The 27,174-nt window shown below is 38.6% G+C and overlaps 1 protein-coding gene across 47 annotated transcripts in view; it reads left to right on the top strand.

Annotated features, from left to right (window-relative positions):
• Adgrl2 (adhesion G protein-coupled receptor L2) overlaps positions 1-21,653 on the top strand; it is a 647,549-nt gene extending 625,896 nt beyond the window's left edge. For 11 of the 47 annotated variants that reach the window (XM_076575175.1, XM_076575176.1, XM_076575178.1 and 8 more), the window contains 9 exons: positions 660-880; positions 2,100-2,166; positions 8,927-9,018; positions 9,839-9,883; positions 10,866-11,034; positions 13,584-13,712; positions 14,421-14,517; positions 16,102-16,230; positions 19,615-21,653. In XM_076575175.1, coding sequence (XP_076431290.1) covers positions 660-880; positions 2,100-2,166; positions 8,927-9,018; positions 9,839-9,883; positions 10,866-11,034; positions 13,584-13,712; positions 14,421-14,517; positions 16,102-16,230; positions 19,615-20,369 — 1,704 coding nt within the window. In that variant the 3' untranslated portion in view covers positions 20,370-21,653. Of the gene's footprint in view, positions 1-659; positions 881-2,099; positions 2,167-8,926; positions 9,019-9,838; positions 9,884-10,865; positions 11,035-13,583; positions 13,713-14,420; positions 14,518-16,101; positions 16,231-16,454; positions 16,537-17,047; positions 17,100-18,847; positions 18,887-19,614 lie in introns of all 47 variants that reach the window. The other 36 variants (XM_076575191.1, XM_076575205.1, XM_076575204.1 and 33 more) reach the window with 19 other exon arrangements.
• Positions 21,654-27,174: the final 5,521 nt, after the last annotated feature.

The raw sequence follows: 27,174 nt of genomic DNA, 5'->3' as shown, positions 1-27,174 counted from the left end.
ATAAAAAGATGGCACTTTCCAAATTCCTACTTTGCTTATGTAGGCATTCTGACCAACAGTCTTTTCTTCACGCGTAAAGCATTTATTCATCATCACAAGGCCTCAGTGTCACACACAGAGCATAATTCATCAATGCATCACCCTGCATTCATCTGACCCAGAAACAAAAAGGAATTAATCCTACATAATTAGAGTGAAGATATTTGTCATTAAAACAAGCTTTTAAAGTTCTGTTATAGCTAAAGATAATGTGTCTGCATTCAACTGTTCTGCAGACTTGTGAAGCAGACACCCACGGGTGGGGGCATTAGAGTAACTGTAGGGAGTTTGAGAAGTGAATTTTAGTGATACTTAATTTCACTATAATAGTAATTGCTTAGTGAGGAAGTTTGTCACACTTGGTGGTGGGTTTTTCAAACATTGTGCTCTTGATATTTTAACAGGCCTTTAGCTTGTGTCCATTTATGGGAAAATGTGTGTGCTTGCACACATGTGGTGTGTGTGTGTGTGTGTGTGTGTGTGTGTGTGTGTGTGTGTGTGTGAAATACTGATGATGAGGTATTTAAACACCACTAGTGATTCTGCCAGTGACTGTTTATCATTTGAGAGTGGATGCTTTGTACTCACAGATATCCTGTTTTTCTTCTTTCCCTTCACAGATTGCATGCCCTGTATTCGCAGGGCTTTTGCACTTTTTCTTTCTAGCAGCTTTTTCTTGGATGTTCCTAGAAGGTGTTCAGCTCTACTTAATGTTAGTTGAAGTTTTCGAGAGCGAATATTCAAGGAAGAAATATTATTATGTTGCCGGATACTTGTTCCCTGCCACAGTGGTTGGTGTTTCGGCTGCTATTGACTATAAGAGCTATGGGACAGAAAAGGCGTAAGTAATTGCAAGCGACCTGAGTGTTTTTCAAGTGAATAATTTTTTAAAGCCTGTTAGCTGTCAGTGAGGGTCCCTGACAGACTAAAATAGCATCTGAAAGCTTTATTGGGGAGAGAATGGGCATGCCGTGCACAAATTACAATCAAGTCTTCTGTAATTCTCTGGGTTCAAAGGATTTGTTCTCTGGTGAGGCAGATTCTAAATTATGGACTTTCTTTTTTAACACAAAAGATTGACCTGAAACAAATTGAAAAAGTAAATAACTTTTTGGCCTCAGAAAGATATTAAGTAACGAATTCTCCTGAACTTAATGTGTCTGACTTAAGCCAGTGCTTCCACGCCTCCCTGTGCAGTTGATTCTCCTGCATTATTATGATATGGGATACATTCTATCCCTTATGTTTTACTTTGATAATATTTCCTGGGAACTTGTGAGGATTAAAATGAGTCACCCTTTCTTGTTCTTAAAAGATACAGATATTAACAGAGACAGAGTGAAGCTATAGCACTTCTCTAATGATTTCATTGGCTAAAGGCATGAGTTTGACTTCCAGCTCTTTACTTTTTCCTCTGATAAAATTAGTTAAGATTTGTTTATAGTCAAGAAACCTATGACTTTATTGATGATGAGATAAACAAAAGAAATTCAGTGAGGATTCCTTATTGTATGAAATATGAACCACTAGCTAAAGTTTATCTTAATGAGTTTGCGCATCATATACTTTAATGCTGTGGAAGTTGTATGCTTTTCTTTTTCTCCCAGTATTTGTCCATTCCTAATAATGCCTTCTGAATATTTTCTTTAAATTCTGTGAAGCAATTTAATTCTGATCAATCTGAAAGACAAATTTTGAAGATTACATACAAAACTTTAGAATGATGATGCAATGTGGAATATTGTTTGGGATCATTTCTAAGGAAGTTGAAGGTCCTAGGGCATCAGGGTTAGGGTGAGAAATCCAGTTTTCCCTATAAAAACTTCTATCCAATACTGTGCCTAAAATGAAACCTGCTGCAGGTCGAAGTAAACCAACTGCTAAACTTTGTTGGGTCAGAGCCAATTCAGAATTATTACAATTCTTCTTGCCCATGATTAATGAATTTTCAAAGGCACATGGAGGGATAGTTTCTTGGCTGAATTTTTGTGGTTTGTTTCTCTGCTTTATGTAAAGATCCAGGAAAGCTACTTAATACATTTGCTCTCCTTCCCAAATAGTTGCTGGCTTCACGTTGATAACTATTTCATATGGAGCTTCATTGGGCCTGTCACCTTCATTATTCTGGTAAGCAGACTTAACTCTCACAGCCTTTTGAACTGCTACTGTAACAGTGGCACCCAAACAAAGGTATGCCCCTCCATTGCTAATTATGCAGTTGAAGATGTGTAAACACGTCTGTTAACAGGACCATTCTGTGTTGCGTATTTAGACTGTTATCATTATTGAAAGTTGTACACTGGCTAATTAACTATGCCTGAAAAACCACCTCTCTGAAACGTACCCTGTGCTATTTCTATATCAGTGTGCCGGAACAGCATAATAATAACAAATAAACAAATGACATGGAAAAAAAAAACCACGCATCCACCATGTTAAAAATTGTTTGACTGTTTTAGAAAGGCAAATGAACATTATTTTTTGTTTTAGTCTAATAGTAATTTAGTATTTTTAAGCGAATGTCCATACCTTAAATTCTTTTAGATCAAAAATCTTTATAAAGCTTAGATTAACAAAAAGGTTAGTAAATGAATTTTAAATTCATTAGAAATAAGGATTCCTTTTGAAGACCTAATATACTTTTTAAAAATCAGTAACTATTCTTAAGTGAAATTTAAATAAGTCAACTGTAGTAACATTAAGGTATTTTTAAAACCTCTTATATTATCTGTAATCATATTGGAAATGCAATATTAGGATTTTATAGTTTAAAACTTTGACCTAGTTACAGTACAATGCAGAAACGAGTATTAATAGCCTTTAGAAGCTTGAAAAAAAACCCACAAGTTTAAATATCATCTATCCAGAATTAATGTCTTTAAACACAGTAGCTGTTGCTATTTTAAATATTTTGTTGCTATTAATTCTTTTTCCAATTTTTTTCCTAAAGAAACTTTACAGGGTGTTTTAATGTTAACTAGTGTTTCATAAAATTCAGAAAGAAAAGCTCATGTTCAATCAGTAAAGCCCTTGCTATGTAAGCATGAAGACTTGTAACCATGAGAAAAGGAATCCAAGTGTGGCCAGGAGAATCTCTAACCCCAGAGCTGGGGAGACAGACAGTAAGATCCCTGGTACACCGCGCAAGGCAGACCAGTCGAATTGTCCTTCACCTCAGTATGCAGCCTTTCTTCATACATAAGGTAGCATGATTGAGAAGGACACCTAACATCAATCTCACACAAATAATTAATTTAAAAACATTGTTGCTGAACAAACTGAAAACACCAAAACATAGTGTGTACATTTTAATTCTTGCTATAGTTATTTCACATAGCTACTTTAACAAAGCAAAATGAACACTTAAGATGAATGCCTGTATAAACCACTGGAATATTGTCAGTGTTCCTGAGATGGTGATTTCTCATCAGATTATTCTCTCTAGGCAATGACCACAGTTCTGCCCCTGAGTGTATGAGACCACATCCTCAGTTTATTCTAGAATGCAGTGACTAATGGCGGCCATGTAGAGTTACTATCCTTAAAGACATTGGCTTCTTTAGAACCTCCTAAAGCAAAAACATTTGTACTTTGAATTAAATGTAAAGGTTGTGTTAGGGTGTTTGGGAATAAAAATGTCACATGCTTACTTCTGTTGACTGAGAATTTTATCTTTAAAGGTTAGCTAACTAATACATTAAAAAAACATTTTTGCTTGAAAAACAAGTTAATGTGTACTCAGAAAGAAATGGGTAAAGGATATTTTGGCCCTTCACCTGTTTATAATGCGAGCCCACTATTTATCAGTCTCATTTATACTCTGCCTTCAGGCTAAACTATGGAAGGCTCTAGGTCACATCCCAACCTAAAAACAAAAGAAACTAGTAGGTAATAGTTGCATGCAGATCTCCTTGAGATTCTAGGATTGCTTTGCCCTCTAATCATTACAGCACAGAGAAAATGCAAAACAATACCTTGAAATACAATGTCTAACCTAAATTGAGAAATACGATTGTATAGCATATATATGTTAAAAACACACTCACCTAAGTAAATACTGTGGTGATACAAGACATTTAAAATGTAATTCTAACATGAATCTCAATAACACAGATTATTTTATATACTGTCCCTGTAAGGAATATTCTTATAACAAAACATTACTTGCTATTCCAAGAAAATGTATTTTGAATTATGACTGAGTTGAAGTCATTTTAACTTAATAGTTTTAAATAGGTATACCTTTGTAATATTCTATGAAGAAAAGTAAGAGGCTGTGGGAGATATAACTTCCTACTTAATGCCTTTCTATAGAATGTCTTGCCTACAGGCACTGGACTTATTATATCTATGAGAAAAGTGCCAGTTAGTAATGAGCAGGGGAAACCATTAGTATGCCTGAAATGGTTTAATGAAGGCTTGGATCATGACACGTCAGGAGCTGTTCTTATCATTTGGACAGCTCCATCTGCATCATTAATAATTAATTCAGTTCAGTAAGAGTTCAGCTCACACACTCACTTAGAAGTCTTCTTCAGAGAACACCTCTCTGGCTGCTCGTCCAGGGGAAATCGGTTTCTGCTTGGCTAACAGCAAAGATCTGGAGACACAAGTGCGGTTTTAGACTTGCATTTGCCAGGTAGCAAAAGCTCTAGGGAGGACAAAAAGGGTCAGAACATGTGCAGTTCAGCCGGGTTATTTCAGAGCGCTGTTTCTGTTCTTCTGTCTTATCATATCCATGTCAGCTCTGCAAGCTGTGGAATGAATTTAAAGCTGCTAAGCCCAGACAGATGTGATTCAATGGAGCAAGCTGATGACCATAAAGCAAGCTGGGCTTTCCTCTAATCCCTGGGAACTTTCCCTTCTTAAAAGCCCTTTTGTATGGTCATGCCTAGCAACCTAGGTGATGCTTAACGCCGTAGTGCCATAAGCTTAGCAAAGTATTATTTAAATGTAATAATTTATGCATTTATGATTTGATATTATTAGTCATTGGAAGAATATCCCAGTTTGGTTATTTATTTATTTATTTATTTATTTATTTATTTATTTATTTGCTGAGTAGAATTTTTTTACCCCCTTCTGGTTCTGCTCCCAACTTTTATATAAAGTTCTATTAAGAAATAACAAAGTATCTGTATGTTTAACTTGTATGTGCCCACATGCATATATAAGCCCACAGTATAGAGTTAATGTAGGAATAATTCCTGAATGAATTCCTCCCTCCAAATAAATTATCACCCTGTGTATTTAGGCTGCTGGGTTAATATACATACCTAATTCAGTGCTATTTAATAATCTAAATGTACTGATTTATGTGAGTATTTGAATTTAGACAAAGCTTTGCATGTATATGTAGCCTAGCCCTTTTCCTTACCCACTGATAAATCTTTTAACATATCGCCTTCTGTTTAAACACATTAGTATTTAGTAGTAGTATTTGTGTTGGGGGGGACAACAAAGACTAGGAGGTGGGGGTGTTGTCATCAGACAGGAAGTGACAGCAGAAGGGCTGGGTTGTGGGGGTGGTCACCACTTCCTGTGTCTCTGTCTGCATTTCAGTGAGAAATAGGGGGCTGCCTGGTTGTTGGGATTTCTTTAGTTTTTTAAAGCCTAGAGAAGACACTAAAAATAAGGAAGGAAAAAAGTTAAAGTAAATGAAATCACCTATTCTGTTATTTAAAAACAGACAAAACAGAAATACAGTAGTATAGACTAGGAAGTCATGTATGTCTTTAAAAACACCCAGAAAGGAACTCACTTTTGTAGACAGTCATTTATTTGAAGGCAGCCTGTTGTCTAAGGTGACTGTTCTGGACCGTAGGTTTGACTGAAGCTGCTCTTACCTGCCTTTCTGGGTCTGGATTTGGGCCCCACTGTTCCATTTTAAAAGAGGAAGGACGAAGTAGAGGAGAAAATGGGAGTGGAAGTATGATAAAACATTCTAACATACAAAATCATAATTTTTTTTGTCGAGTGTATTGCCTCCTGAAAAAAATATAGTAACAACATTTATTGTATGAAACTGAAATTTAGTGTTAAAATATTTAAACATTAGGTAAGTGAGAACTATAAAACATCCTTTATGCTTTAGTCAACATTCTGTTCCATTCCAGGAGGAAGTTCACTGTGTATGTTGATGGTAGCATATTTAATTTTTCAGTATCTATGTCACAAACATTTTTTCTATTTCTCTGGTTCACTGAAAATAATATATATCAGTGAAATTTTAATATTTAATAAGCATGGAGAAAACTCTCAGATTGACATTTTTTGCCATCTTGTGCCTTGAGTACTCCTTATAAGCCTTCTTTTATAATTACTTTGTTTAGAAACGACAGCATTTTTGTCCTACTAAATATACCCTTGCTCCATTATTTCTGTGTTTTCAAGTAATTTTTCTTCGGAGGCTAAAGTATTGTGTATGAGTTAACTGAAAGTTTTATGACAGTATGTCATTAGCTATCATTATCTTTTTCCATTTCTTTAAAGTGGAAAATTCATAGACACTTGAAAAACAATTTGAATATAAAAGCCCGTTGAGCATTTTATTATTTTTTCCATCATAATTTTTCATGGAGTGTAGTGTATCTTTAAGGTGATTCTCTTTTGAGTCTTCTTGAAATACTCTAAACTAGATAGCTGTGGTACATGCATGTTTAATCCCAGTACTTGGGAGGCAAAGGCAAGCAGATCCCTGTGAATTAATCACCTGCCTGGTCTATATAGTCTACACAGTGAGCTATAGCCAGCCGAAGCTACATAATCAGATCCTGTATCAAAAAAATAAAAATAAAAAAATAAGTAAAACAAATGAACAAAAAAAAAGAAAAAAGAAAGAATGAATGAACGAACAAACAAATACTCTACATTCAGGGCATTCAAAAATAGAGGATTGAAAGATTTTTATCTACTTCTGTAAAGAAGGCCATCTCACCCAAGAGTTGGAGTCCATTCTTTTGTTTTCCTTGCTTTTGGACTGTTGTATTTAGTATATTTACATAGAGTATCTTTCAGTAGCTCCTACCCCGACTAATGTAGACTGAGAATCGAAGTAGAGCCTGGACTTGCTGGGGTGCTCTGCTGCCTCCCAGTCATCCCTTAATGTGACTAGTAAAGGCGGCCAATGTATAAAAGAACAAACTGATGACACTGTTGATTTTTGCCTTCTCATTGGAAAAATGGTAAAAATACTCTTTACCATGATTCTTTAGAAAGTTATCAGTGCTTACTCCATTACCACAGAAAATTCTAATTTCTCAGAGGCAGAGAAATTAAGGCTGTGTCTTAAGTGTCCACAGCATGATAAACACATCTTAGTGCAGCACAAGCCAGTCAAGAAAATATCTGTTCGGTGAAATATGTGATGTGTCTCATCTCTGTGAATGAAAGCATGTCTCTAAACCAGCTGGAGTAATCCTGTAAAAATAAAGCAAGAAATGTTCCTATGGTTTTCTCTTTTGCCTGATAACTCTTTTAATTAAGAAGTTAAACAAATATCTGTTTTGCCCTTAAGTAACTATCATAGAAAGGTAGACCATCTGTCAACATGTGTAGGTTATGCCCATTAATCTCATTTTATCCCTTAAAGGAGGAAATTTTACATCTAAGCGAAATAATAAGATGTATCAGGCAAAAAAAAAAAAAAAATGTTACACAGCTTAAAGTATTTGCCTTGCTCCCAAACTCATTAATAGGGATAGCTGGAAATTTTTAATATATTGGCCTGTATCATGCTTCATGATTATAAAATCAGAAGAAATAATGAATTAGTGTGGGGTCATTTGCTTGTGCGTCACTGTGACTGGGTGAAAAGAGTCATATGATAACATAGTTGATTATCTCTCACCCAGAAGCAGAGTACATCTCCTCATACAGTATATGCTTTCTGAGTCTTCCACAAGGACCAGAAGACCCAAGTTATGCTGAATTCTCAAAAAAACCATGAACAGATAGGTTCTGTTCTGAATGAAGGATGAAATACCACAAAAAGGGTTCAGGGGTAGTCTCACTTAGCTCTAGTTTTAGGGCATAAACAGAGGAGTGCTCCCCTCCAACTATCAGCCTGTGACTAGAAGCTGCTGAATTTACCAGCCTTTACCTCTCCTCAGTCAAAATGCCTCCACTTTCTTCTTTGTCTACCCATCTGACCTCTAGGGAATCCAGCACTTCCACATCAAATTCCAACCTCCCTGGTTTGCTTTTAATTGCCCCTAAAGTCCTCACACAGCTGAATACTTAGTAGGACTCATTCGCTTGGAATTGACCAAGTTCTTGCAAGTGTGAACAAGGAAAGAAAGGACACATGGCTTTTAACGTTAGTTAGATGGAAAGTATGCAGACAGTAAAAACGTTACCTTCTTATTAGTTTGAACTGTTTCATGTATGTTATTTAATTGGCTCTTCTCGGTTACCTTAGATGTAGATTGTGCAAACATCATTTTTCTGGTTTAGTTGGTAACCATCAAGAGGTAGGCTCTCAGCCAGGTCTTTAGAACTCAGCAATTCTTCCACTGCAGATTCTTGATGCAAATGTGCTTCTCAGAATCTTTTCAGGGTCTCTATTAGGTGGCTTTTAGGCCTTCGACTTCACTTAGCTAGAGAAACTAATTTAGGTTTTTTTAATTAATGTAATCATTACCACATGATACTGGCTTAATGAGCTTGCAATTCCATGTCAAATGATCTGTTAGATCGATCATAATAGCCAGGGTGTTTTCCACACAGACTGAACCCATCACTGTATACATAAATGAAAATTGACTCGCTGTATACAGTGTCCATATGCTGTGGGTACTGAACTGGGTGCACTCATTAACTGAATTTGCAAAATGTATTTTATTCATTGTTCATAGTGATCCGATTCTTTCTTTCTTCATTAAAACAGCTAAATATTATTTTCCTGGTGATCACGCTGTGCAAAATGGTGAAACATTCAAACACTTTGAAACCAGATTCTAGCAGGTTGGAAAACATTAAGTAAGTATTTTGTATTTGAACTGTTATACTTGACGAGCTCAGTAAAAGATATTCTCCACAGGGAACACAGGCGTTTCTGCCTTCTGGCAGCTGTAGAAGGGATTCTGAATGAAATTTTACTGATCGAGGTTGAATTTCCATTACCATGTTGCGGGCATTGGTCAAGAAGTAGATAATTTCTGACTTGATCTAGAGTGGAGAAATTGTTTCTGTGGCTTCATGGAAATTTCATAGCACTATAGTGATTTCATTTGAATTTAAAATGCAATTCCAAATGATGGTCCTGTTTGCATGGCTGATATGATTATATTAAGTTTGTTTTGTTAAATGACTTTTTGATTTAAGGATTCTGAGCAGTTTCTCCTCCTAATCCTGTTTTCCTAAGAGAATGTACTCTATTACTATTGTTATCTTGAAGATTATCTGTTGTTCTCATGCTAATTAAACAAGTGTTTACTTTATCTCAATGCTGAATAAAATCTGCACTATTCTATTAGTGAAAATGCTATCTAATTAACCCAAAATTGATAGCTGTTGATTCATTAAATCAGCTATGGAAGCATTTTCAGACTTATTTTTAAAATGCGAGTCTTAATGTAGAATTCAAGGAGTTATTAAAGTTGGATATGCCAGGATTGTGAAAATAATATTTTTAATGTTAAAAATGGCAGATTATAGTAAGGGTAATATTTTTTTAATTAGATGTTTTAAATAGGTTAGTGCCAGCTTCATTGCATGTTGCATGGTAAGAGAGAGAGCTAATCGCTAGCGTCTCTCTCTTTTCTTCCCTTTCCTCTCTCTGTCTTCTCACCTACACCAGTAATTACCGTGTTTGTGATGGCTACTATAATACGGACTTACCTGGGTAAGGTAGAACCCTACATTAACGAACTTATAGCATGATTTATATTTTTTTGCAAATCCGTCAGTATCATGAATTGCTCTTAATTTTTATAGTTATTTTGGAGTATCTACTTTGCTGTAGTATCCTTAAACTATGATATGCCTTTATTTTTTTAATTGCTTGCCTCTGCATTTTGACTTTCTTAATTTTGACTAATTTATAAAATATATAAATGATTTCTTATTACTTTCTATTTTAATTCTGCCTAATAATTTTGTTTCTCTTTTCTGCTTATAATGCTTTCTAGCTATGAAGATAATAAGCCATTTATCAAGTAAGATCATTAGTTAGACATGGAATGCACTGACTCTAAACCCTTCTCATTCCGCCCCGTTTCCTGCAGTTCTTTTCTCCTTAAGCTTTTCATGATGAAATCTCTGCCAGAATATTTTATTTTCAACTTGTTCTTGTGTTTTGTTTGGTTTGGTTTTTAACTCATTTCAGCTAGGCTTCTTCATACTTTCATTGTAATTTCGTAGGCTCGCCTCAGTCTAGTTTATTAGACTCTGAAGTTTAGGCTCTCTGTGATTATCTGCCATTTAACCTTTCTGTGTGTGTCACATTATCTAGTATCGTATGAGTACACCACAGGAATAAAAATATAGGAGTAAACTAATTAAGGACTCCTTAATTTCTTTCACTAAAATTCACACGAAAGACAATAAAGCCACGGGGGATATTTTACACCTTGCATTTTAATATAGTTTTGATGCCTGTTCATTCTGGAGCGAGAAAAGGCCATACCCGCTGTTGCTGTACTCACTGGAGGCTGCAGTACTAAATGTTGTTCTTTCTTAATCAATGGAAGGTTAAAGCCAAAATGCTGTTGAATTTGAGTGAACATAGAGCAAGTCAACCTCTACTACTGAGTCGTTACTAAATGAGATAAATGTTGCTCCCCTCCTTGAACCTGTTAAAAAAGAAATCCACTTTATTTTTTCAGGTCTTGGGTGCTTGGCGCGTTTGCCCTACTGTGTCTCCTGGGCCTCACCTGGTCCTTTGGGTTTCTTTTTGTTAATGAGGAGACTGTTGTGATGGCATATCTCTTCACCACCTTTAATGCTTTCCAGGGACTGTTCATTTTCATCTTCCACTGTGCTCTTCAAAAGAAAGTAAGTGAAGGACACCTGGGGAGAGCCTTCGTTCACTTGGCCTTTGACTTGAGAATGGGGCTAGAGAAGATTTCTCCTGACAGCTGGCTTGTTCAGAAACAGTGTCATATTGTAATTTTCTTTAATACCTGTCTGGAAATGTAAGCGCCCATGCCGAGTTGCATAGCACCAGCCACCTTCTGAATCTCAGTTTGGGACAACAGCAAGCTAGATGCTTGTGCAAGAGCCCCTTCTTTGGTGGGAGAGTTTGTGAAATATCTATGTACAGTTACAAGCTTAGGAAAAATACAAGGTTAAATTTAGTCTTAGCTCACTCATAGGAATACACTAGTCCAAAATGAAAATGAATCCAAGGACAAATAGCATTAATTTTTAAAGCTCCAGACATGCAAAAGATTAATATTAATGTTACCTTGTGAGTGATTTTGAAAGATCTAAAACAACTGTCATTTAGTGTTTTACCTCTGATTATTTTGTCCTGATTTCATGTATGTGGAATAGAGTCAGCAAAAATAAATTTGAAAATGAAAGTTGAAGATGAAAACCTTGAATCTGTAGCCAAGGAACCAAGAAAACAACTTAGCTGCCGTTTAAGTTTAGAATTTATGTGCCTTTCACAAGGAATCACCCTTCCCTGCCTGCATGTCTAATGTAGTCTTTGATTCTGTTATTTCTAGCTGGTCACTAAATTGAACAGAGAAAGAGAATTGTGAAAGTGAAAACTATTAAGTTTTCAGCCCTGACAAGATGATAGTGTTGTTGCTTCCATCGGCTTTGAATAAGCTGTAATTTTGAGATAATGACAGTGGAACGTGAAATACTGACAGATAATGTACAGTCACAGCAATATAGGCATTAGGCAAAACCAACACCAGAGGGTGTTATTTGGATAAAATACCATTTTTGATTGCCATTGTCTTGGTTATACAGCTTTTCAGAGCTACTAATGACTGTTACATGTGTAGAATTTTCCCTAAGATAGCTTGTGTTTTAATAACAACGTACTTTAACATTTTAAACATTGTACAGGGATGTCCTTGGTAACCACTGCCACTTCTCTGTGTGTCTTGTGTAAGTGAGCATCCTGCATCAAGCATATGGTCACATCTTGATCATTTCTCAGAGGTCATGTCCACCAGCTTTGACAGCAGAAGGTTTAGGAGACTGCTTCTTCAGAAAGCTGTGTGTATTCCTTGAGCATGGAATTTCCACTGGCTTCTTACATTAACAGCTACATTTTAAAAGCATCGTACATCCTACCTTCTGAATATGTTCTACTCAGTCTTCCATGTCTCTTCATGGGAGTTGCCATGATAGATTGTTAAGAATATAACATAAGATGGTTAAGTTGAAAAACTAAAATGAAAGCTTCATTTTTAATGCTTGAATGAGCCCAGTTGGGCCCAAGAAGTGCTTTGAAAGCACAATGCCGTTCATGTTTGTTCTAATATGTGACACTTAATAAAACAGAGAAGATGACAGTGCAGGTATGCTTGGCTTAGAAGGTCTTCTTGTGACATTAATTATCTAATTTTGGAAGGAGTGTCAGTTGGGGCCTTTGTAGGCAGGTAACAGAAATATGAGATGGGAATGGTCTCAAGTATTGTATAATCTACTGGGAAAGATTTTCTTTGTCTGCAGTTCTTTTCTCGTCTATTTTAATTTAAAAGTCTAGCTTTAATGTACAAAGGCCATGTTTATACACCAGTGTAGCTATAGACCAGCTAGCAGCCCCTTCCCACACCTGCCACTCCCCCCACTTCTATATACTCAGTGTTCATGAGGGGCCGATTTCAGTTGCTTGGATTTCACGTTTTAAAGGTTAAGCCAAACTTTCTTTTAGGCTGGTATTTTTGTGTCTACCATATACCTCGACTTCAGGGAATAAAGGAAATTGCATGGATAACTCATTAATGTGAATAGAAACTACATAAATAGTGCTATTGTGTGCTAATGGAGTGAACCAACACCTTAGACTCCACAGGTGCCAAAGTAGACATAGCAAAAAAATCAGGGAAAATATTCCCTCCTTAGTACAGGCAAATGCACGAAAGTGCTTTTCATTCGGTTTGTTTTCGTGCCAAAGATGCCTTGTTTGTGCAATCCGGAGGTTTATGTATTGACTACCTAGGAAGGCTAAGCTTATAAAAGGTCAGTCAGTGATGGACTTCCAAATTGATCATGTACAACCAAGCATCAAAGATGCTAATTTCTCTGTCTAATTATTTTGCCAAGAGATAGTTACTAAGTACTTGGAAGAAACCTTTACTATATCACTTTGTATTAATAACCAGAATACGCACAATAGTAGCAAACTCCAAAGCATCTCTAGTGAAATAGTAAAGCCACCACCAGCCAGCCTGCGGACAAACAGGTTACTTAGTGACTAATATTTCCACAACTTACGTTGCACTTGAGTCAAGTTCAACCTGTTTTCTCTTTAGAAGTTTAATTTTCCCCCGTTGTCTTCACTGGTCATTTAGCTGGAGAGAACAGGAGAAACCAGTGTGCCCGCACTAATCCCCTGGTCTTGGATTTCTTCAATCCAGGTACGAAAAGAATATGGCAAGTGCTTCAGACACTGGTACTGCTGTGGTGGCCTCCCGACCGAGAGCCCCCACAGCTCTGTGAAGGCGTCAACCACCCGCACCAGTGCGCGCTACTCCTCTGGCACACAGGTAACAAAGAGCTCGACAGCATCTTAATTAACCTTGTTTAGAGAAAGCCTGCGGAGACATGTTCTGTTTAAGATGCACTAATTGTCTCCTCCTTGTAGTGATCTAGGTAGTAAGGACTCACTCGTTATTTTGGATTTTGATTTCAGTTTCTTCTTAAATATGTACTCAACGTGTTGTGTAGATGTGAACATCCTTTTTGAGGAGTGCACTTTAAGAAGTTTGTCACAATTCATATTCTCAGGTCATCTAGAACAGTGCTTTTAGTAGGCATTCATCACATTCATTTAATAATTCTTTGTCTCCACTTTAAACCAGGCAATAAAACAACTCATAAGAGTGGGAGATTAAAGCTAGATGTGGTGATATGTGCCTGTAATCCAGGCCCTAGGGACATGGGGGCAGAAGATTCATGGCCGTCCCTGGCTACAGAGCTAGTTGAGGCCAGTCTGGGCTACACAAAACCTGCCTCAAGTAAATAAATAAACAAACAAACAAACCCACCCAAAGTGCGTTAGATTAAAGATTAAATAGTGCTTAGTAGGAACAAGGCAGTATTGGTGTCCTCGTCTTTGGACCAACAACAAAACACATTCTTAAAAAGCCCAGACAACTATACTAACGAGTTAAGTATACTAACTATACTAACGAGTTAAGATGATCAATGTGTTGATGAGGTAATGTGCTTCTCTTGCTGTCTCCTGTCAATAGAGTCGTATAAGGAGGATGTGGAATGACACCGTGAGGAAACAGTCTGAATCTTCTTTTATCTCAGGTGACATCAATAGCACTTCTACCCTTAACCAAGGTCAGTTATTAGGGGAATTGAGGGTACAGCGTACAGTTTGTGCTTTGTGTGAGCCTAGACTAACTGTAGAGAAGACGCTGGACTTACCTGTCGTGGGTTTAAATCACCAGTTATTAAACTTTGGGGGTCAACTTTTAACATCATTCATCAAAGTATGTATAGATTTCTATTATTTCCATAATATAATGGAAGAAAATATAATTTTAAACTCCATGATAACAGAACATGGGTGGAAAAATTAATTTTTGAAAACATACCTAGTTACAGATCAAAAGGTTTCACTTGTTAGTACATACCTGTCCTTTCTAAGACATCTGTGAAAGTCATCTTCCTCAGACTTTGCTAGAATTACAGTAGCTATTAGTGTAAAACAGCGCCAAATTCACATTGAAAATTTACATAATTTTCATCACGTTCCTAATTTCATATTTTTAAAGTAAATATTAAGTAGTAAAATATTTGTAGTAAATTAAAATGCATGGAAGCACATAAGCCAACTTCCCCCATACAGTTCCATGTGTTGTGTAAGTTTTGTAATAAAACTGAAATGTATTACAAAAAATTATTTTAGTTCCTAAACGATAAAGGTCAGAAATGTAGGAGCTTAGCAAGATTAAGGCATAAACACAAAGCCACAGGTACTTCCAAATAAAAGCTTTAGTATATTTCAGTCAAGCATGGAAAATTTGTGGTGTTGTACCAGTCCGTGGAAAGACGCTTTCAGTTTTGATTTAATGATTTATGCTATGTACAACTGTCATGACATAGTTCGGCTGTGAAATGAGAAGGGTGTCTGTGTGACATCCATAGCAGCCTGAATTTTAACCTCATTTTAGTCAAATTTCATGAGTGGTGGGAAACATGATTGATAAGTAGAGGTTTGTGCTTTAGCAGAGTGAGTGACGCCCCTGCCTCAGCATGGCCCCGGTGTTGCCCTAAGTCTGTTGACATGGTTGTCACATAGGAAAGTTACTCACAGACTCCCTTCTGAAACCTGGCAGATGAGATTGCAGAACCAACGCTCCCGTCCTGGTCTAATCATTCACCCACCCCCTCGCACCCCAGCATGCGTGCCTGTGCCTTTAATAAGTGCAGCTCCGCGGTTTGTCATTCTTCTTACATGTCTGTGGAAGCAGCTTCCCCCCTGCTTGTGTGGAAGTCAGTATCAACACAGATGTTTTCATGAGGGACGGTCCCACACCTGTAAGTCTGAAAGTTTGCGAGTCCCTCTGCTGGGCCGTGGTGGTTAGGGCTTTAATATTAAGCAGCAGCATCCTGAAGCATAATGTTGATCTCCATGCATTTAATTGCCATTTTTGTTTAACAGTGATTTTGTATAAATTAGTAAATGTCACTCTCAGCAGGTGTTTACTTGGGGGACTTAGAAAGCACCTGCGAATTCCTGGAACTGAACTCCCCCTCCCCTTTCCCCTTCAAATCACTAGTTCAAATAGAGGCAGGAACATTCCCGCAGACCTTCCGTTGCCAGCCTGCCCACTGCCCTGATGAATTCACTAAAACTACTGCAACTGTAACACTGAAATAAGCACACTGATGGACTCTTTTTCTGTTTCTTTGCTTTAGGAATGACTGGCAATTACCTACTAACAAACCCTCTTCTTCGACCCCACGGCACTAACAACCCCTATAACACATTGCTCGCTGAAACAGTTGTATGTAATGCCCCTTCAGCTCCTGTGTTTAACTCACCAGGTGTGCTTATCCTTACGAATAAAACTACCTTTCTTTGCTGCTAAACAGAGCTCTGATCCTATTTCTAAAATTACTCGGTGCTATATATTTATTATTCTTACATCTGTAGTTTCTCAAATTAAAAAGTAAGGTATTGCCCGTGCCAGGCTTCTAAAACTGCACTATATTATAGTAAGAGTTCAGTCGTGATAGATTTGCAGTAATTATCCATGTTTTTGACACAGGTGGCATAAATCTTAATATATTATTACAGGACTGACATCACATGGTCCGAGAGCCCATCTTCAAGATTTATATCATTTAGAGGTATCCTATCTATATAATATATTGTTCAGTTGACTCTAAACCTTGGTGACAAATTTTGCTTCTGGAATGAACTAGCTAAAGATAATTTGGATGTCCAGGTGTAGAGAACTACATCCAGCATTATCAATATAATCAAGCTATAGTATAGTGCAGCTTTATGTAGTTTTCCTTTTTTTGTAAGGAACTTTGGGGATACAGGGGTGATTAAGTCAGTCTGTGCCCATGGCTTTTAATTGAGGGAGGGGGAGGTTTTCACTGACCTATCCTGTTGACTATATTTACTAGCTTATTAAAAACATATTCAATAGTATTTTTTAAGCTTTTGGTAAATTTTAACATATGGTTAAAACTAGCATATAATACTTGTGAATAACAATTTCAATTAAATTAAACAGAGAATTTTGTTCCAGTTTGTCTGTTGTTTTTGTTCTTCTTGCGATTCCTTTTTAACGTAACTGCAGCTTCTCTTTTCATTCTCTTGTTCTCTTACTTTCCTTATGCTCTCCTCTAGCAACCTACAGAGAGACAAGTATGGGAGTCAAACTTAACTTTGCCTATCAAATGTAAATTTTTTCAGCATGATTTTTAACGGGCACAATTAAAACATACCTAGCAGTCATGAAGTAGACTCAGCGGGCAAGTGGTTCACAATTTGCAACTAAAATGTTACCAAATTCCAACAGTGCATCTCTGTATACTGGCTTTCATTAGTCCTAGAGGTCTGTAGCAAATGCTGTCCACACTGAAGTCTGTGCAATGCTGAAATAATTTGCTCTCGAAAGCCTGAAGTACTGTCAGCCAAAATGCTTAATAATTGACTTATCATTTCTGCATTCCCACAGTAATCTTGCTACAGGCTATGCAAAAAGTCTTCAAGTGAATTACCTGAACATGGGCAGAAAAAGATGCCTCTTCAAAACCAGAGAGGTCTTAAATCTGCAGTATATCATAGAAAACACCTTTTGAATTATACCCAGCATATATTATTTTATACTTAGGAAGCAATGATAAAAAGGAAAGAAAGTGAGAAGATTGAATCTCATTGCAGAGGAAACAGACGCTAGTGTCCTTGCCATGTGACAACTTTAAAGTGCCCAGTGTTTTCTAACAATAATCGAAGGCAGGAGTGGCACATAGGCACTTACTTGAGGGACCCTAATCAAGGAAGCAAAAGAAAGCCTTATAGATAACAATCACAACTTCATTTTCTTAGCACACGGAGTGTGACACAAATGGAATTGACAGTTTTTGTAATGAAGAAATGATTTCATTCTTTGTAAAAGAAGGAATGACAGACACAAGCCCTCCTTTCAGTATCCTCACATGGGCTAATGCTGACTCCTCCATCGGCTGTCAGTTGTTGGTCATGAAGTTTGTATGATGCAGAGACTTTTCTCTTTGAAGAACAATGAGTTTTCTAAGATATCTGCAGCTTTAAGAGTGGAGTGAGCATAATAAAGAGAGCATTTCTCCTCTTTTTCCAAAAATGAAAGCTTTCCTGACCTTCTCCAAGCCTTGCATACGATGCAGCAGCCTCACAGTGGCCAGTTTCATTTCAGTAACATCATGCCATTCTTTTGTTGATTTTTTTTTTTTAATTTTCTTTTCAGACCTCTCTGTAGACTGGTGATTATTCCCCCCACCCATCCCGTTTAGGATTTTGAGGTTGAAGATCCTAATTTCCCATCGTGCAGACCATTTAATTTTCTCTGACTTTTCCCATTTGCTTGACAATCACTGTGATGTCTTAGTTTACATGTTTATGTGTCTGTTGGAAATATAATTCTGATTCAAGTACAGCATGTTCCCATTGTTTTCTTTCCTCTTGAATCTCTTTTCATATCACAAGCAGATTTATCCAATCTCTCATTCTTTTAGGAATAAAAAAAAATATCTATTAGCTAAGATTGACACCTTCTCCCATTCCATAGTTAATATCTATTCTTGGTTTGATTTCTGTGACCCATACTTAGGAAATCGCTAACATTTCTGCATTTGACCTCCATACCCATGGTGTCTTTGGGCCAGTCTCGTACAGTAGTCTCTGCTGGTTCATTTGGTACTGTCACTGTGACTGATGCAGTCTGCAGGGCTGCAGGCCAACTCGGACCTTCTGAAGCCTAAGGCCATTGTCATTAGACATATTAAGTGGCAAACACAACTCAAAATAACAAGAAGTACTCAATGAAAAGTCGAGGCTGCTTTGCTGGGAATCTAATTTGTTGAACCCTTGCTCTGACTAAGTTGCTGAGAAGCTTAGAAATTCTTCATCATGTTACAATAAATCATTTTACTTTCTTTTATATATCAGCTACTCTTAGGCCAGATAGCCTGAGCAGACAGACATAATGTGAGTTGTCCAGAGTGAGTCTTTCCACCTGCTGTCTGTCGTGGTGTTGGATGGTGCTTGTGGACCCTGGTCCTGTCAGTGTGAGAGATGCCTGACTCTGTTCAACATGAATTCTTTGTATCTGTCCATTTTTTCATTCCTTTTTGTTGTTGTTGTTGTTTTGTTTCATTTAATTTCATCTCCAGAAAAAGGAAATGTTAGACCGTTGTTTAAAAGTTGCTTGCCAGTTATGTGGGCTTTTGTTGTACATTGCCTTTTTGGTTTCTGTATGTGACTTATTCCTTTTAATTTAGTGTTGTTTAGGACAAATTCTGTTGATTTTATTTTATGAACCATGGTCTTGTACTTTAAAATGTAAACGTCACTAATGAATTGCTTTGCATTAACTATGCAAGGGCATGGAGTGAAGTCTTGTTTGTAAACGTGTCGAAATTGGACCAAAACCTGATTGATGAACTACTGTGTCCCCCAAATTGATCAAGTAATATTACGGATGCCATTTTCCCTCCCTGGAAAACAGTATTATTTTTTTTTGACACTTCTTCCTGTCATCTAAGGGTTGCAACTGTTTACCGTTGGGAATGCGGGAAGGCCTGGCACTTTTCAAGTGTTAGGTTTCAAATTCAACTTTGTCCTGAACGACATTAAAACGTTTTGTATATGACAAGTGCAGTTTCTTTAGGAAGGCCCGGAGGCAGTAATGGTAACCGCACACTTTTCTGTTGCAGGACATTCACTGAACAATGCCAGGGACACAAGTGCCATGGATACTCTACCGCTAAATGGTAACTTCAACAACAGCTACTCACTGCGCAAGGGGGACTACCACGACGGGGTGCAGGTCGTGGACTGTGGACTAAGTCTGAATGACACGGCGTTTGAGAAAATGATCATTTCAGAGTTAGTGCATAACAACCTGCGGGGTGGCAGCAAAGCCCACAACCTGGAGCTCAAGCTCCCCGTGAAACCCGTGATCGGTGGCAGCAGCAGCGAAGATGACGCGATTGTGGCTGACGCCTCATCTTTGATGCATGGTGACAACCCAGCGCTGGAGTTCCGCCACAAAGAACTGGAGGCACCGCTCATCCCGCAGCGGACTCACTCGCTCCTGTACCAACCCCAGAAAAAAGTGAAGCCAGAGGCAACCGACAGCTACGTCTCCCAGCTGACGGCCGAGGCCGACGACCACCTCCAGTCCCCCAACAGAGACTCTCTGTACACGAGCATGCCCAACCTAAGAGACTCTCCCTACCCGGAGAGCAGCCCCGACATGGCAGAGGACCTGTCTCCCTCCAGGAGGAGTGAGAACGAGGACATTTACTATAAAAGCATGCCAAATCTTGGAGCTGGCCGCCAGCTCCAGATGTGCTACCAGATCAGCAGAGGCAATAGTGATGGTTACATCATCCCCATTAACAAAGAAGGGTGCATCCCGGAGGGGGACGTCAGGGAAGGACAGATGCAGCTGGTAACGAGTCTTTAATAGTCCAGCCATACCTAGGGCCACACGCAAGTATTAATTGATAAAGACTCTGCCAGCCGGCCCTGCAGCTCCCTCCAACTCTGTCCGAAAAGTCGGCTCTGATGACCCGTGGTTCTCCACTGTAGGAAAACAAAATAGACTGAACCTCGTAGTTCTGTGAATTTTTATAAACCGTAAGAAAACTTTGTATATACACAGAGTATACTAAATTGAATTATTTGTTACAAAGAAAAAGAGATGCCAACCAGGTATTTTACGTTTCTGCTGCTGTGTAGAGAGATTGTGAAACCAACAAGAGACCCTTCCGGCCATGTCACTTGCGGCAGTTGGTGAACTAAGTCTGTAAATAGGGCCAGCACCGTTTTTTTAGGCCTGCATTGTATTATATACAAGACGTAGGCTGTAAGATCCTGTGGGACAAATCGACTGTATCTTACTTTTCCTGACAAGACTTGGAAAAGCAGGAGAGAGATTCTGCACCCGTTTGCACTTCCTGCAAACCTTTTACATTAAGGCAACAATTGAAAACATGTTTAACCAGTAGCAATCAAGCCACAGGCCTTATTTCATGTTTCCTCAACTGTACAATGAACTATTCTCATGAAAAAAAAAAAAGAAATGGCTAAAGAAATTATATTTTGTTCTATTGCTAGGGTAAAATAAATACATTTGTGTCCAACTAAGATATAATTGTCATTAAAATAATTTTAAAAGAGTTTGGAGAAAATGTTGTGACGAGCTCTTGGTTGCACACTAGGAAATGTGTTTTCTTACTCCCGTCACGGTAAGTTCTACCCCGTTTTGCTTCCTCTCCACCATAGACAGTGTTCCGCTCTGACCGGTTAGTCCTTTTCCTACATTGAAATTCCTTATTGCCAAAAGAGTGTGTGCTATGGGGAGAAAAGTCCTTGAAGTCGGTCCTGCCATGCCTTGCACAAATGTGGGGAAATCTGGAGGTCTTGGGTCATCCCTCTGTTTATTCTTGAACAGAGGGCAACGGGGGCACTGGGCACTTCTCACAAGCTTTCTAGTGAACAAAAGGTGCCTATTCTTTTTTAAAAAATAAAAAATAAAATAAAACAGAAATATTACTCTTCCATATTCCTTCTGCCTATATTTAGTAATTAATTTATTTTATGGTAAAGTTCTAATGACATGTAAATTGTTTCAGCCAAGCTCTGCTCTTCTTTCAAGCCCTTTGTGTAAACCTGTTAATAATGAGCCCATCACTAATATCCAGTGTAAAATTTAACACGGTTTGACAGTAAATAAATGTGAATTTTTTCAAGTAGCAATGTGCACTTTTATGTATGTTAAGCAGTAGGCGCGACCAAAGCGGTCCTTCCCAGTACCATCCCACCTTCCCCTCAGGAAATCTCAGGCTGTAATCCACAGTGACGTGAAAGAATGCGGCAAGGTAGCCTGCTTATCATTTGCAGTGGAGAGAATAGACTCATATTATAGTTATCTCTCATTATGACACAAAATCTGCAAAATGAGTTGCAGTAGGAACTAAAATTCTATAAAATAAATGAAGAATTATAATTCTACCATTAAATTTGGGCAGAAAACCACACCTGATTTTTTTTTTCCTTCAGTGGATTTCTCAGTTGCATGTAGAGGAGAAGATCTGAAACACACATTCCCAGTTTCCAGACCACGAAGAATAGGCTGCTCTGGGTGGCAAGGTCTGTTAGGAAGGAAAATTCTTACTCTGAGTGCACACTTCTCTACAGATAGATCTTTCTGGTCTGTGCAGTAGCCATCCACTAAACTCTACCTCACATGCTTCTCAGTCAGACAATGTTGGACACAATTAGATGTGACTGGAATTTTCAAAGGGTAATAATTTCTTTACTTTAAAATATTTATTAGATTTGTTTATTTTTATTTTATGTGCGTGTTTTATCTGCATGTGTGTCTGTACCACATGCATGCCCAATGCCCTCAGAGGCCACAGAAGAATCTCAGATCCCCTGGAACTGTTGTTATAGGCAGATGTAGGTGCTGGGAACTGAACCAGTGTCCTCTGTAAGAATATCTCAACTTCTGTGCCATCTCTCCAGCCTCGGGAGAAATAATTTAAAGTTTGTGTTCACATATCTCCTGGAGGGCAGAGCAAATCCTAAATAATACTTGAAGAGGAGCCGTGCAGACGTTTATCAGTAACCAAGTGGAAACTGACTCCTTAAAAAGCTCAGCATCCAGGTTTCACAGTCTTCTGAGAAAGAGCTCCTATAATTGATAGGCTAAAGGCCCAGAGTTTGTCAAACTCCTTTCTGGAAGAAGATGTCATAGAAGCAGGAATTGTCATTTCAGCATTGTCGCCGTGTTTTTGTTTGTTTGTTTGTTTTTAGTCTTAACCTCTGAGGTATTGTAAGGTACGTACCTCTTTGTATACATTAGACAGTATCAGCCTGCTTTAGCCATGAATTTTTCAAACTAAAAAAGAAAAGGCTGTGCTGGCTGTTCAGTTAGCTCCATTTCTTTCTCTCCTGTCAGTTCTCAGAGCTCTGAAATGATGGGGACAAGTACTTGGGCTCTAAATGGTTAGTGATCTCTCTGCAAAAATCATTTTTTTACTAGTCTTTACCCTCAAGCAATACAATTTGGAAATCCATTCATCTTTGCTGCCAAAATAACAATTGTTTTTTAAACAAACTAAAAGGAATGTGTATAGGCTGCTTTTAATCCAATATGGGATACCTCCCAGCACAAATTAATTCTTAAAGTTAAAATTATGAGTCTATTGGCAATCTTTGTGAGTGTGTATGTGGGTGAACTTGTCTATTTGGGCACAAGTGTCTATCAGAATTTAACTTCAAGGCATCTTCCTCAATTTCTTCACCCTGTTTTTGAGAGTCTCTCCCTGAACCTGGAGCACACCACTTTGGAGAGTCTGGCTAGCCAGAGTTAACAGGATCTTCCTGTCTCTGTCTCCAGCACAGTGGTTATAGGCACATGCCACTATCTGCTAGCTTCCAAATTCGGGTCCTCACGCTTGTGCATCAGTCATTTTATCCACTGAGACATGGCTTTAGTCCCTGACTTTTTAAATTTGATTTATCTCTTAACTTCTGATGGATTTATTATTTGTCTACTTGCTTTGAGTCTGCCGAAACTACTCCTAGATCCACAGTTCTTACATGCCTGGTTCTTTATCTTGAGGAGCTTTTAAAGTTGCTTTGCCATTCCTCTACCTGGGACAACTCCCCTCTTTTTCTGGCAATAAGAATTCTGTTGTCCATTTATCTTACATATGCTTGATATAAGTTCATCTAGGGTTACCCTTTCTTTAAAAATAATAAAGAAAATCAAGTCTCCTGTTCTCTTTGCTAAAGTAGTTTATACATCTCTGTGTTCATGTTCATTTTGTATGCTTTTATAGTCAGTTATGTGGAAGCTGATACAAGTTAGTTAAATGAAATGCCAGTTCCAACTCATCTACATTCATTGGAGGTAGAATGGTAGCCAGTAAAAACAGGGATTGTTTGGCAGAAAATCATCATTGCGATCTCCCCCAAAAGACTAGAAATGGACAAATCCCCTACTTGTTCTCAAAAGAAAACCTCACATGCCCTTCTCCTGTGAGTAGATTCAGTTGAGTACAGCAGTGGATGATCTATGTTTTCCTCAATTCAAGCTTGAAACTCAGGCAACTGAATTTTACTCTGTTCATGGGGTGGGATGGGTCCAAATATTTGAGCTCTAAAATTTTTATTCATTAGACTCTTAAGTTAAAAAAAAAAAGACCAACAATAACAAAACAAAACCATGAAAGGATGCATCCCATTTGGATTTCTGAGCTGAAGCCAGCTTTTCTTCATGACCCTGAAGTTTTCTCCAAGGATGATGCTCCCCACCGCATTTCACAAAGGAAACAGTTCCAGATCATCCCCTTTCCTTCAATGACTTTCCTTCAAACTTCAGTAGGAAAAGTTACTGGCTTCAAATAAATAAATGAGAATTGCTTCCCAGCCAATATAATAAAATTAAGATGTTTTTGGTGAGACTGTCTACCAGGTGCTTCCTGCTCCTTGGTTTGGGACCTTAAAGAGTTTGAGCACAAAAGGTTAGGTGGCTGGGAATAGGCTGAGATACACCACGATGTTCTTCACTGTCTTTTTGAGTGGGAACTTTCTGTTGGGTCATAATTGAATCTCCTAAGGACCATAGAGACAAGGCTAGCTCAGACCACCACCAATTGGTAAGTGTGAATGTGAAGGCTGAGCATCCTTGAGCAACATTGTTTTGCACACATGACTTGTGCCTCCTTGCAAAGGCATTGAGCCTTAGCAGCTGGTAGTCACCCAAGTTCATCTGAAGGTACTGTGGTTACTGACCAGAGCTTGCAAGTCCAGAGGGGCATCTCTCTGTCAAAAACAAAAACAAACATTAACAACAACTTCGAAGTTCACAAGTAACTAGCTAGGCCAGTTAAATATGCTGTGAGTATTTTCCAATAATTCTCCTTCCATCTCAAAATAAGGCTTCTCTAGCATCCTCCTCCCTGTCCTGATGACATGCATGCTGTTTCTCAGAAGTCTTGACAGGCAGATTTAATTTTAAAAGCCTGTTGTTTCTAGGTGAGGTTTTTCTGAATAGGTTGTGAAATGTCATTATGTATACCGGTTTAGTGTTACTGGTGAGTGAGTGTTTGAAGTCAGAACTAATAAGTAGGGAATGTGGTGCAGGTGAGCTTACCATAATCTTCATTTGCTGGAGCAAACACACACACACAAACATGCATGCACACACATGCACAAATTCACATACACACACGCACTACTGAAGCTGAAGGACAAAGGTCTTGTGGAAATATTTAAAAGGCATAGTTATCCTTAAGCAAGCCAGAGCTGTGAGCCTAAGAGACCAATGATGAATGATCAATCTATGCAGTTTTCCACAAGCATTTTTAAATCATGAGTCAGAACTCGGCTTCTGAAAAGAGCATTTTAGCATTCCCAGCCACATGGCTTTCTCGTTTGACTTTATTAGGCAAAAAAAGACTGACTTTTTGCTGCTCTCATGAAAGGGCTGAAAACGACCGTGTAGAAGGAAAAGGAGCAATAATGACAGGTGTCAGAGGGCATTGATCAGAATAAAGAGTCATTGGTGGTTTTCTGATGAAGTATCAATCATAATAAATAGTTGGCTTTTTACACCCAAACATAGGGCTGGGTGACACTAAGTCATTTTAACCTGTAATGAGTAAGAGAGAGAAAAGAACGGCTGTCTAATTATTGAAAGATAGACTGAATCATTTTGTCGCATTCACTGTTTGCACATGGAAGCAGGAATACATTTGCCACATCTACCTTTTAATAGTTACTGAAAGAACGGGCAAGCTCCGTCCTAAACCCTGTGCTTTTTTTCACTCAATCCTCCCCACGGTCCTCTGAGGAGAGTTTTTACTTCCCACTTTTACAAAAAAGAAAAATAATGTTCTCAAGGCCACCCAGCTGACAAGTGGCAGTGGCCATGACAGATGTTCTCTGACTGTGTCTGAGCATTTGACCGACAGGAATTTGCTTGGAGTTCTAAGAAGATGCCTCAGCCAACCCCAGCACTGCATTGACATGACCTCTGCTTTCAGCCAGAGAGGGGTGTTTCTGTTGCTTAAGAATTTATCTATAGAGATGGAAAAGAAAATGAAGTGGAGATAGATTCTGAGGTACAAACTCCTTGTAAAGATAATCTATTCAGCTAAAAAAAAGGAACAAACAAAAAAACCCGCTTCCCAGAAGCACATCCATTAGCCATGTGGAAGTCCAATGTGATACTGACCATCTTGGTTCCTGGTCTATAACTTGGTTCCTGGTCCCTTTGTCTATAACTTAATCAGGAAGTTCACCAGGAAGAAGCTGTCATGGAAGAAAAATACCAACATTGATTCCCAGCATCCAATTTTTGGTCCTCACCTAACTAATAAAATAATACTGTTTAATCAGTTTGAAGTGGAGCCAACATTCACACACACACACACACACACACACACACACACACACACACACACAAACAAACAAACAAAAACTGAAATGTTGAAGATTTTATTTTTATTTCCCATACAACTAAGTGGAAAAATAAGCAAAGACCAAACAAACCAACAGCAAAAGCTGTGTTAAACACACACACACACACACACACACACACACACACACACACACACACACACACACACACAGTAGCTCAGTTTCCTGTACTCTTTTAACATGTTATTTAAATTTTTCAAGTGTGTTTCAGCATTTGGGGTTTTCATATATTGTCATCTCTTTATCTTTTCATTGTCTGAACAGAGACATAAAATTTTGCCCCAAACAAATGAAATTTTCACTAAAATAAGATTGTTTATAGGGCCCTGCCCTGTGGCCCTTTGTGACACTTCCTATCCCCTGAAAACCAGGCCCTCCCACACGCTGGGCAGTAGGCAGGCGGGCAGCGGGCAGGCGGGCAGCGGGCAGGCGGGCAGCGGGCAGGCGGGCAGCGGGCTGGCGGGCAGCGGGCTGACGGGCAGCGGGCTGGCGGGCAGTAGGCTGGCGGCTGTCACCGGGTTGCACTAGAACCCCTTGGTTCCTTGCAGTAATTCCCACTGTCTCTCTCAAGTCTTGAGGGTGGTGCCCCCGTGGGCAGGAATCGGAACTAGATTTGTGCTTCCTTAAGCTCTGTTCCCTTCTGCGTGGGCAACAGGATGACCGACCCTACTGAACGCCCACCCCCAAGAACTCTGCCGCAGCCAGTCTGCAACCAGGTCTCATGCACCTTACATGGTTGGCCTCGGCTTCTTCCGAAATGAAGAAAAGGTCCA

Source organism: Peromyscus maniculatus, chromosome 6 (genome assembly GCF_049852395.1).
Source record: "Peromyscus maniculatus bairdii isolate BWxNUB_F1_BW_parent chromosome 6, HU_Pman_BW_mat_3.1, whole genome shotgun sequence".
NCBI lineage: Eukaryota > Metazoa > Chordata > Mammalia > Rodentia > Cricetidae > Peromyscus > Peromyscus maniculatus.
The sequence above is the reverse complement of the archived record's forward strand: the minus strand, read 5'-3'. Positions and strand labels throughout refer to the sequence as shown.